Here is a 12,500-nt window from a genome sequence, read left to right as displayed (position 1 = left end):
TTGACTTTGTTGTGAGTGACAAGGTGTCTTATCATCTATTGCAACGGTGTATGACCCGCTCGGATTCACCAGCCCCCTACTCTTACCTGGAAGAGAAATGAATCAGGAATTGTGCAAACTAAAGTTGGATTGGAATGAGAAGCTCCCAAGAGAATTGTGTGAACGTTGGAAGAGTTGGAGAGAAGGGCTTATGAGCTTGCAAGGATTCAGTATTCCTCGATGTTTTAAGCCAAAGGACTTCGGTGAAGTGAAACATGTAGAGCTTCATCATTTCGCCGACCCATCCCAAGAGCATGGTTATGGGACAGCCTCTTATTTACGTCTTGTTAACAGTCAGGGGCAAATTCATTGCTGTTTCGTAATGGGGAAGTCTCGCGTGAAACCCTTGAAAACTGCTGTAACAGTACCAAAGCTGGAGTTGACAGCGGCTACTCTACCAACGAAAGTCAACAAGGTCATAATGAGAGAGTTAGAAGGAAGACTGAAGATTAACAGTGTGACTTACTGGACTGACTCTATGATAGTTCTCAAGTACATTGCCAATGAAGTACGAAGATTTGTAACCTTCGTCGCAAACCGGGTAGCTGTCATACGTCAAGAATCAGATCCAGGGCAGTGGCGGCATGTACGATCAGAGCTCAATCCTGCGGATTACGCTTCCCGAGGGATCAAGGCCTCGGAGACTGGAAAACTGGAAAGGTGGCGCCGTGGTCCAGAATTCTTGTGGAGAGAAGTTGAAGATTGGCCCCCGCAGCCTCCAGAGGAATTGGGAGACCTCCTAGATACAGACGAAGAAGTGAAAAAGGAGAAAGCCACCGTTGGAGCATCCACAGTTCATGCGGATTTCTGGAGCATTTTGTTCCAACGATATTCGTCGTGGGATCGACTGAGAAGAATAGTTGGGTGGTTATGTAGAGCCTTCAACAGACCGATGCAGTCCCAGTGCCAGAACGACAAAGATAGAAGTGTGAAGTATAGTCCTAAAACCTTATCGATCCATGACGTGGACAAAGCGGAGAAGAAAATTGTGAAGTTTGTCCAGGAACAGTCATTTGCTGATGAGAAAAGTGAAACAGTCATCAAAGGCAGACTAGCCAGACTTAAGCCATTCGAAGATGAAGGAATCATACGTGTCGGCGGAAGATTGAATCACTCGAGTTTGCCATATGATGCCAAGCACCCGATGATACTGCCAGCAAAGCACCCCGTGTCTGAGTTGATAATTCGCCACTATCATCACTTGAATGGACACGTAAGAACCTATCAAGTTCTGGCCGAAATTAGGCAGCGCTATTGGATCGTGAATGCAGTTTCCACAATAAAGCAAGTTCTTGGCAAGTGCCATGTGTGCAAACGTCAGAACGCCAAGTTAGGAGAACAAGTGACAGCACCACTTCCAGTTGTTAGAGTGTCTTCGGACAGTCACAGGCTCGTATATCCATTTGCTGCAGTTGGGTTGGATTAAACACAAGATCAAGGAGAGACCCTTCTCTGAACAAACGTTACGGCTGCATCTTCACTTGCTTAAGATATCGAGCAGTTCACATAGAGTTAGTTAACAACCTCTCCACCGACAGTTTTATCAATGCCGTTTTGTGCTTCGTTGGTAGAAGAGGCCCCCCAGGTATTATCTATAGTGACAACGGTACTAACTTTAGAGGAGCTGAATTGGACGTCGTCAACGCTTTAAAGGTGTGGGATCAGGAGAAGATTCAGTTGAAGTTGACCAGGAGAGGAATTGAGTGGAAATTTAACCCACCCGCGGCCAGTCACCAAGGCGGCGTATGGGAGAGACTTATACGGTCTATCAGAAGGATCCTTCATTCTATGGTGGGAGAACGCCTCGTAGACGAAGAAACCCTGAGAACATTCCTCATTGAAGTAGAGAAGATTTTGAATGACAGGCCAATCACGCCGGTCTCTGATGATCCAAAGGATTTGGAAGCACTGACGCCAAACCACATCCTTCTGTTGCGCCAAAACCCGTCTTCACCCCCAGATTTATTCGAGGAGTCAGATCGATTCAAAGCCAGATGGAAGCACGTTCATCTTCTCGCAAATGAATTTTGGCAGAGGTGGACAAGGGAATATCTGCCAACGCTCCAAGAACGCCAGAAGTGGTTACAACCTAAGCCAAACTTTATAGTAGGAGATTTAGTGTTGCTTGCAGACAAGAATCTGCCCCGGGGTCAGTGGCCAAAGGGCTTGGTCGAGCAAACCTTTCCTGATAGCGAAGGCATGGTACGCCAAGTTGTCGTCAGAAAAGCGGACGGAGCGTACCGCAGAGATGTCCGGAAGCTCTGTCTATTGGAAGAGCAGTTACTAGGTGGCTTGGAACAGCAGCCAAAACCTCTTTGAAGCTACCAGTTCATGTGTGTAGGAAGAGCACCGAGAAGTGTCTGAATTGTTCCGAAAGGTTAAGATAACTGAGGGAACTTTTGAGGAACTTTGTACTGATCGGATAGTTTCGACTAGTTTTTTGTACGCTCAGTACTAGTTTGTGCTAAAGTAGAAAGACTCCCCAGTCATCTTTCGGGGGGGAGCGTGTAAGAGACAGAAAATAAACGTTATATGGTGTGGTCTTCGGTGACCGCACACAAAATATCGCGGGCGCTCTTTCCCACGAAAAAGCACATGTTTTGTTATGGAGTTATACTGTCGTTTCGTTAGGACAAGTTTTCCTTTCCATTGAGAAGGCACAATAACTTGTAAGCATGCAGTATTTTCGGTTATTCGGTCAATATCATCTTTGTAATAGTCGCGTTGTTGTTATTTCAGCGAATCTTTCTCTTTCACGTGCAATTTGTGAATGGAATGAATACAAGTTATGTGCAGATTAGAAACGAACTAGCAAGTGAACAACTGATTAAAGTACAGTTTCAAGTAGCTATGAGTGGACGCTACAGCCAATATGCTGTAAAGGAAGAACATGTCTATTGGCATCAGGTGCAAGGGGAGATGCATTCTTCTCGCAAGAAGTTTTGCTAATTTGTTGTGTTGACATCTAAAAGATGTAGTAGTTTTAAAAATAGCAAAGGATGAAGCCTGGAGTGAAAACATTTCAGAGCTCGCCCCATTTTATTTTGAACACCTCTTCCCAAAGATTATTGAGGAACAATTATAGGTTTGCAGTACTATTACTACATGTAATAAATTTTAACAAACAATAATTTTCAGAAATCTTCTGGAGCCCTTGGGTATTTATTCTTCCCCAACTGCGTGTTATTTTAGAATTTCTTGAGATCCTGGAAAGAGGGGCCTTCAGGTGAAGGGTAGTGGGGGCTCAGGTTTACTTCAATAACATTAAGAAATTAACTCGCAGGATCTTCAAAACCCATCAAGGCTCCCCAGGTTCCTTCAACCTAACTTTAGAAACCTTTGCTTTAAATATTTGCACATCTGTTACAGTTCTTGCACTTCATGGTGTTAAATTGGAGCTGTACTGCTCTATTGTAGTCAATTGTTGTTGGGCTGAAATTTTACATACATCTGTAAATTCACCAATGAAAGCAGATTTATTTCCTTTTGGAGGAAACAAATGCAAACAGATTAACATGTATTTTACAAAGTACTTAATTCTCCTTCCATAACAAATATTTAGTTCGTTAATCAAATTCATATCCTTTACACCCCTGTTCGATCAGTGGAAACTGCAAATTAACAAGTGATGCACAGAGTTGAAATATGATATCTGCAGGACAGCATAGATATGAAGGAATAAAACTTGAAATGTTGAAGTCTTTAAGCCTAGTATTTGCCCTCTCAACACCAATTCTGCATTTTGCTATAGCTTTTGTTGCCCTTGCTTCACTCTCAGTGAATGTGCCATTGTTCAAAAAAAGTGGTATATTCACAGAAACACCATTTCGTACACGATCCTGTATAACAAAACCTTTGTCTGCTAACACCATATCTCCAGCAGTAAGGTGATTTAAAAATCCTGATTGCCGCACAATTGCTTTGTCAGATATTGACCCTGGATAAAGTTTGCTGACATAAGTAACAACACCAATTAGTGCTACACCCACAATACCCTTGAAGGAATGCATTCCCCCATAGTTTGAATACGTAACTGTGTAAGAAGAGGTGGCACTATGGAAGAGTAAAAAGCTGTAGCTTAATCATGGGGGTTAACACAGGAAAAAATACCAGATTCCCAAATGGGGAATCTTCAATAAATTGCCATTCTGAAGAACAAGTTTTGGGTAATGCATAGGAATTAATAGAAAATTCCACACATGGAAACCTACACTTCAGAACTAGGTGGGAATAAAAGACCCAAGTTTGGAAATTTAGTGCGGCTTCTTTAACTGAGAAAAGGAAATTAATCCAATACTGGGACACCGCCAAGAAATACCAATGTAATATCCCAGCTTTGGGTACTTAAGTACCAGAGTTGGGAGTTCAATGGGACTTATGACAAAAAAATATCCATCTGTTAAAATTATAAAAAATTCCCAAAGCAAAACCCCTGTTCCGGCCTTCGGGTATTAATTGGAATAAGTTGGCATTTAAGAGAGATTTTCAAACCCAATGTTGGGCACAATATGAGTTTAATTTGGGAATTTTGGTATACTCATAATATTTACAATAAAAACATACATGTATACGGTAAAAATCGAGGATAAAAGCTGTTTCTTTGGACAAGAGTGAAGGGAAACACATCGTACACCTGTAAATCAGTATCCAGGTCCTTCTCATACACTGGACCGACTGGGCCTGAGTATCACTTAGCCAATGATACGTGAGAATATAAAAGGAGGGAACAAGTCGCCAATCAACAGGTTTTTCCCTTGCTTTGTATTCCAGTTGTGTACAGTTATGAAATCATTTTCAACATGGTGAGCGAACGGGGCAGAGTGGCGAAACAAGGTTCTAGTTACTTGTTCACCTGACAAGTCGACTGAGACTGAAACACGCGAAAACTTACCTGCTCTCGATAAGAAAGGAGACGAGGAAAAACTAGATACAGGTAGTGTGAGTTCAGAAGAGTCGTTTGATAATTTTTCCCAGTCACATTCATATAATTCCTTGTCTTATTTACTAATACAACTGAACATTTATTCTGGTGATATAAGAATACAGTAATTTTTTCCCAATTCACAGAATAGTCTGTCACTCAGGTGAAGGAATGTAGGCTTTCAAAACGTTCGGGAACGAAAATATCGCAGACAACTTTGAGAGTAGTAAGGGAAATGGGTATCTCGCCTCAACTCACACAGGATTTCAACTCAACTCAAAATGACAAGGATTTAATAGAAACACCAAAGGTACAGGATTTCAACTCAAATAAAAAATTTCCTGATTACGCGTCTTTCAAAAAAGAATGTATCTTTTTATTAGGTATTGATGAATCATTTTCGTATTTAAATAAAGATTTGGATTTTATTGATGTTGAAAATGGAAGATTGAAAAAAAAAGAAGCGGATGGATTAATAAAATATATATTCAAATAAAAAAATATAAAGAAGGTTTAGATTCTGGTGTACTTAAAGATTTATCAGAAGAAGAAATAAATTTTTAAGCTTTTTCTAATATAGAAAGTGTTGAAATGATAATAAGTGAATATTTAGATCGTTATCTTGATATTAATCCAGTTGATAATAGTAAAATAAATTTAAAAAAATATGAAAAAAATGTTGACAAAGATTATCCAGGATTAAGAAAATTAATAGATACTTTGAGTTTTTACAATGAAGTAATTAAATATAAGAAAACATATAATTTTCCAGAGAGTAAAGAAAGTAAAGGAAGTATTGATTATGAAGATACAGATAGTGATAGTGATAGTGATAGTGATGATTATTATAGTAAGGAAGAATTAAAACAATTTTTATATTTTAAAAATGGTCTTTATAGTGATATTGATAGCGATATTAATTTTGATAGTGATAGTGATAGTGATAGTGATAGTGATAGTGATTAAATATCCTTTAGTTTTGTATCAAAAAAATGATATAAAACTTTTATATTCTTATAAAGGGAAGGGGGTTCACAGAAAAATAAAATTGATTTTTTTTAAATAATGATTTAAAGATTTAACAATTATTAATAAAATGCAACTTACTAGTATTCAAGATTTAAATCCGCAAAGTATCATTTTTAATGAAGCAAAAGAGTATAATATCAAAGATTCGAAAATTAAATACAAACAAATTCCTATTGAAACAGTTTATCCAAATGGAAAAAAAGGTAGTCTTATTATTGAAACTCCGTTTCTTTTTTCTTTTGGACTAAATGAAAAGAAAGACCAAAATACAAACAAGTTAGTAGGTTATAGCATTCCAGTTTGCTTATGGGAAAAAGATTCCAGCCCAGATTTGAAGGAAGAACAATTTTATACATTTTTATGCAAACTTACAGAAATTTGTCAAAAATATTTAGAAGAAGAATATGGACCTGATCTTGCTTCTTCTTTATCTGAACCATTATACTATAAACAGATTGAATATACCGACAAAAAAGGCAAAAAGAAAACAAAGAGAGACCCCTCAGCTGCACCAGTTCTTTATACAAAACTTATTTACTCGGAAAAACTAAAAAAAATTCTTTCACTTTTTCCCGTGAAAGGTAAGAAAAAAGTTAATCCTTTTAATTATCTTAACCAGTATTGTAATGTTAAAATGGCTTTGATTATAGAAGGAATATTTATTAGCAAAACTGTTACATCATTACAACTTAAAGTACACGAGTGTTATATTAAAGAATTAAAACCAAGAGAGTCTTTGTTAACAATTGAAGAAGAGGATGAAGCAAGTGAAGAAAAATTAAAAGTAAGTGATAGCGAAGCGAGTGAAGTAAGTGATACTGAGGAAAATATTGAAGATTTAGTTATTTCAGATAAAGAAGTAACTGAGTAATATTAGGATTTACTTTTAATACAAATTTTGTATTAAAAATTAACCAAATCCTTAGAACTCACCCATGAGTTAAATTTATCAGGATATCCACTCCATTTTACTAATGACATGTTCTTTTTGTTATCTCGTTTGATAACCTTTTCTATTCTAAATGTCTGCTGTTTTGCTTTCTGTAATTCTTGTTCGTAAAAAGATCCCTTAATCTCTTCTCCTGTCAAATCAACAATACTATATGTAATAGGTTTTGTTGGGTTAACTTTCTCAATTACAAGTAACTCCTCTGTCCAGTTTGGTGTGTAACCTTTATCAAATACCTTCCTTTTATACTTAGAAATTCTAACTTTGTCTCCAATAGAAAACTTTGGTTTACCAGGTTTAAAGTAAATCAAATCACCATACAAATTAGCCCAAACTTTATTCTCATTTTTCTTTTTACTCGCTTCAACAGGAGACATTTTTACACTGGAATGCCTAGCATTATTGTAAGCATCAACTAGTTTATCTATCTTATCCCAGTAAACAGTGTTGTTATTTACAGTAAACATTTTCCACATTCTCATCTTCATTGTTTTATTCCATCTCTCAACAACACTAGATTTTTCTTCATTTTCAGTGTGATACAGCGTGATTCCCTCTCTCTTCAAAAACTCTTTAAAATGTTTTCTGATAAACTCAGAACCTTTATCAGTCCACAACATTTTTGGAAGACGTTTGCTTGATTTAAATATGTCATCAAACGCTTTACTAACAGTTTCAGTTTTCTTGTCTTTTAATCCCCTAATCCATCCATACTTGCTAAACACATCTATCACCATCAACAAATATTTAATCCCTTTATTCCACTTACTAAACTTTTGCATTTCAACTAAATCAGCAGCCCAGATATCATCAATCCCGTTTGTCACCACTGGTCTCTTTTGAAAGTTTCTTGTGATTGGTCTGTGAAGTTCATCGGCTAATTGTTGAGACCAAATATTTTGTTTACTATCAATATATGAAGTTATTTCAAATCCTAATTTCGCATTATTAAACCTTTTCTCCAGCATGATTATTAATTAATACTTTTATTTCTTTAAATCAATTTTATAATATTCCCACCACTTTTCATAATTAGCAAATGTTTGTTTAGAAAGCTTTAGACCAATCTGTTTATATTTTTCACAACCCATTTCTTCGAGAAGTTTTTTGATTAGGTAAAAAACACTTATCATTCTTTTGCGATTAAAATGTTCATTTATTTTAGTAATAGTTTCTTCATCTATTTCCATTAGTTTATTGTATAAACAGTATTCCTCATCATCAGTTAATGATAACCTTTTTGAGATATCTTTTACTTTATTTTCATAATGGTACTTTCTCTGGTAAATACTCTTTCTACGATAATGAAATCGATCGTACTCTTTCATATCATAATATCCAAGAGCATGACCATTAGGTGAATCACATAATTCACACATGTAAAAACCTGACTCAATATAAAAATCATCACACTGACAATTCCAACAAGTAAAAAGATTATTACTTTCTTCTCCCTGTCTTTTAAAGTTATTTAATATTTCTGTATATTCTTCTATTTGCTCTTTTGTGTAAGCCATTTATTTTATTGTTAATTAACTTAAAGTCATTTTTTTTAATTTCATCTAAGAGCTAAAGTGTGTATTTTGTCTTCCATTAGTTGGCGCTTATCATCATTTGAACTTAAAGCAATTTTATTTATTTCCTTTGAGTAAATATCATGGTTTTCACTTCTTATAATTTTCATCGACTTCATCTGTTTTTCACCAGAAAATAAACATCTGATATAATCATCAAATGTTATCCCCTTTTTAACAACATTCTTTTTTATTCCTTTACACTTCTTAACAATTTTATCATCTTCAACCTTAAAACTATAAAGCTTCGAACGAAGACCAACAAAGTGAGTAATCTGACGACCAGCTACTTCATCTTTAAACATCCCAATTACTTTTTTGTTAACTCCTGTTAGTATTCCAGATTTATGATCTGGTGGATAATCGGATGTGTCAAACTTGGTTTCAATATCATGAGACATATCCTTGTAAAAATCATCCGTATGGATAAGGTATAAAAGTGAATCAGTATCTGTAAACAACAACTCAGCCCTGTCATTGTACTTATCTCGAATGTAATTGTAATGAAAATCAAACATAAGTGTTTTTCACAGATCCAGTATTGCTTGTCCCACGTAAACTGGTTTGTTAAGGTATACTTCAGTTTTTTTTCATATGAACTGCAACAAGTTTGCGATCAAATATTGTTACTCGATCAAAGTTTGGTTTCGTTGTTAGTTTTACAGCTTTTTTACGATCATCAACAAGTATTATATTTTGTCGTTTTCTTATGTTTTCTATTGTTTTTCCAAACACTGAATTATTCATTAGTTTAAAAAAGGCTTTCTCAAAGCTGTTTCCTGCAGTTTTTCTTAGTTCTGTATTCTTTGTAATATAAGGTTTCATCCAAGGGGACTCATAAAATGATATTCCTCTATGGACATCAGTTAGTCTCATTCCCATTTCAAGATATTGTTTGAGATTTCGATAATGTACTACATTTTGGATCTTGGTTTAAAATGACTAATTAGTTTCTCTACTCCGTCAACATTTATCTTTTCTGGAGCAAGAGGATAATCATTATGTGATTTCCATAGTTTATGAGGATAAACCAAATCAACTTCAAATATATATCCTTTATTTTTCTTTGGATGTTCAAGAATATTAATTACAGAGTCGATTGTTAAATCATGCATCCATTTAAACTCATGAGTAGGAAGTGCTTGTGACATTGCCCATCCATAGAGATTGTTGGCATCGAGATATTGAATATAAGTAGAAGGTTTATCAGAATCATAATTAACCATGTATTTGTTATTTGTCACTGCATATCTCTTTGATATGTGAGTTATTCCACCTCGTTTAACACGTTCAAACAACATAAACATGTCATAGTCATGTAATAGTTGAAGTTCTTGTCCTGTTTCTTTGAGACATGCATCCCTTGCCAAACCAGGAGATGTGTAATAATGTGCTGGATCTAGATTGTAATGTTTTAAACAAGTTGCTCGAAAGTTTTCAAATACATCTGATAAAAGTAGTACATCAGTCATTAGGTAAAGATCATGATAATCACAAATAGTTTTACAATTAAATTTATTCCAAACATTAATTGCGTGTTGGTAATCAGCATCAGTTATATCTTCATCATTTAATTTTGAATAAAACTCTTCTTTCGGAGGTAATTGTGTTTCAGAAAGTTTTTCAATTGAAGAAACGTAATCATATGGGTAAACTCCTTTACGAGTTAATAAAGCTAAAAGATTTGGATCTTTAAATACTTCTTTTGTATTAATAAAATCATCTGGTTGTAAATTTCCAACACGATTAGCAAGACTAGTTTGAAGAAACTTAAATGAGTCAATAAATCGTATTTCAAAATAAAGTGAAACTGTTTCTCCAGTGCGTCTTGATTGATACTCACCAACTTTAATTTTTTTGGAAAAGGAAATATATTTTTCTTCTGTTGAAGGAATACAATTAAGATCACCTGGTATTTTAGACAACTGTTTAATAAACAAATGTGCATCATACCCTTGAAGATTGTGAAATATTACTGGAATAATCATTGGCTTTCGACATTGCAGGTTACAACTGTTATGAGCAGCTCCACGGTATTGACCAGTAAAATGACAATGATCTCTAACTCTATCATCATCAAGTTGTTTCTTACAAATATGACATAACTCCGCTTTATGAAATTCTTTTTCTTCTTTTGCTGTTAATCTAAGAGGCATTGATCGACAGTAGTAATCATTGTATAACCTATTTGTTATCCATGCTATTTTAGAAACAAACTTTTCAGGAACATTATCATCTTCGTTTCTTTTAGTATAAATAATAGGTTTAAAATTTATGTTAGGATTTAATCCTTTGATATAGATGCAAAATCCTGATGGTTCATGTTTTTGATAATTATAAGAGTAAGGATTTTCTGGATTTGGGCAACAATTACTCATTGGTTTAGTAAAACATTCAAAATCAGCATAAACAACAAAAGGAATTGGGAATTGTTTGTTGTAATTATTAAAACATAATTTTGTGTTTCTTGGTGGCATTTTAACAGAAACTGTTTCATTGCTTGAACAGTATAAAATATGTTCTTCTAATAATTCATTCTTAGTGTAATGAGTAAAACATTTTTTACAAATAAATACTTCACCATTCTTACTTGAAGTTATTTGCGATCTAAACAAACGATTAAAGTTTTTTATAAAAGAATAATGTGATTTACCATCTTGTTCATATAAAAATAAATCAATTGTATTTTGACAATCTTTTTCCGCCATTCTTAAAGGATAAAACTTGTTGTTATCACTAACTGAAAAAACATTTATGCCTGGAAGAGATGGATTAAGTTTTTCAAATTTGGATAGGTCTTTTAATTTCATTGGAAAATTAATTCCTTTGGTGTTAAGACTATACTCATACTTTTTCAAATCAGTTAATCGTGAATCATTTTTATCTCTTGGATAAATATATCTTAGTATACACCAAAGAAAGCATTTTTCATCTCTGTTTTGAATATTAATTATTGCTCTCTTTTTACTTATCCAATCTGGAAGAGGAACGTAAGATGATCCATTCATTGGATTATATTCAACAGTATGTATTTGAAGACTAACTATTTCTTTAAAATACCATCCACTTCCATTTTTTTGATATTCTTCTAATTTATTTAAAATATTTTTAATAATTAAAGCAAGTAATCTTTTTACATCTGTTGATTCAAGATTGATACGAGTCTCAGAATTAAAATATGATTTATCCTCAACTATTCCAATAACTCCTTTTTTAAATCAATTATTTGTTTTTCCATTAAACAAACTAAAACCTATCTAAACTTAATTTTCCTATTATTTCTTAAAAAGTCTTTTAATTTTTTAGCATTATTTTTAAAAAATTCCATTGGTGTAAAACCATGTTCACCTTCAATGACATACTTATTAGCAAAATTTTCTAGAGATGATTTTTCTTTTATAATTCCTTGATCATGTTCATTAATAGCTCTTTCAAGAGCTTTACGAAAGTAAGAAGGAGTATCTGGTGGAATCTTTTTATTTTTTATACATTCCTCAAAATACTCCTCAAATGTTTTAATTTTAATCATCTTCTTTTCTTTCTTTTCTTTTCTTAACCTTTTTGGTTTTTCACTTTCTTTCAAAGGAATATTTTTTTCCATCTTGTCGTTAATTTTTTGTAATTTTTTTATATTTTTAATTATCTGTTGTTTTTTGTTATATTTTTCATAATTTTTTTAAGTCTTTGTTTTTCATACTCTTCCATTAATCTTAAATCGTCATATTCAAGTTTATCGAAATAATCTTGAACACTTTTATCTTCTTGTTTTAATTTTATTTGATCATAATCAAGATCTTCTTGAATATTATCAAAATCATTGTCGTTATCGTTATCATTTGATTGGTAGGCCATAATGTCCTTTAATATAAAGATTTATTCTTTTAAATCAATTTTATATTAAGGGACATTTAAGTCTATAATCAAAAGATTAATTAACAATATAAAACATATCATGAAATCTTCCAATAGTATTTACAAGATTACTCCA

General features: G+C 33.8%; 5 protein-coding genes across 5 annotated transcripts in view; 2 read left to right on the top strand and 3 right to left on the bottom strand.

The window, feature by feature from the left end:
* Positions 1 to 101, top strand: part of LOC140931745 (uncharacterized) — an 843-nt gene extending 742 nt beyond the window's left edge. Inside the window, exon 1 of the mRNA XM_073381496.1 lies at positions 1 to 101. This exon is cut by the window's left edge and continues 742 nt beyond it. Within this exon, the coding sequence (XP_073237597.1) occupies positions 1 to 101 (101 nt within the window).
* LOC140931744 (uncharacterized) lies at positions 98 to 2,358 on the top strand. Its single transcript, XM_073381495.1, has 2 exons — positions 98 to 1,455; positions 1,611 to 2,358. Exons 1-2 carry the CDS (start codon positions 98 to 100, stop codon positions 2,356 to 2,358), a joined length of 2,106 nt encoding a protein of 701 aa, XP_073237596.1.
* A 1,247-nt stretch (positions 2,359 to 3,605) lies between these two features.
* Positions 3,606 to 6,429, bottom strand: LOC140931743 (uncharacterized). The gene is made up of 2 exons (XM_073381494.1): positions 6,362 to 6,429; positions 3,606 to 4,092 (listed from the first exon to the last, which is right to left on the bottom strand). Exons 1-2 carry the CDS (start codon positions 6,427 to 6,429, stop codon positions 3,606 to 3,608), a joined length of 555 nt encoding a protein of 184 aa, XP_073237595.1.
* A 463-nt stretch (positions 6,430 to 6,892) lies between these two features.
* On the bottom strand, positions 6,893 to 7,426 carry LOC140931742 (uncharacterized). The gene has a single exon (XM_073381493.1). It carries the CDS (start codon positions 7,424 to 7,426, stop codon positions 6,893 to 6,895), a length of 534 nt encoding a protein of 177 aa, XP_073237594.1.
* Positions 7,427 to 9,426: 2,000 nt separating this feature from the next.
* Positions 9,427 to 10,668, bottom strand: LOC140931741 (uncharacterized). The gene has a single exon (XM_073381492.1). The coding sequence runs from the start codon at positions 10,666 to 10,668 to the stop codon at positions 9,427 to 9,429; it is 1,242 nt and encodes a 413-aa protein (XP_073237593.1).
* Positions 10,669 to 12,500: the final 1,832 nt, after the last annotated feature.

This window comes from Porites lutea, chromosome 3 (assembly GCF_958299795.1).
Source record: "Porites lutea chromosome 3, jaPorLute2.1, whole genome shotgun sequence".
In the NCBI taxonomy this organism is placed as follows: Eukaryota; Metazoa; Cnidaria; class Anthozoa; order Scleractinia; family Poritidae; genus Porites; species Porites lutea.
This window is presented reverse-complemented; position numbering and strand designations above follow the sequence as displayed.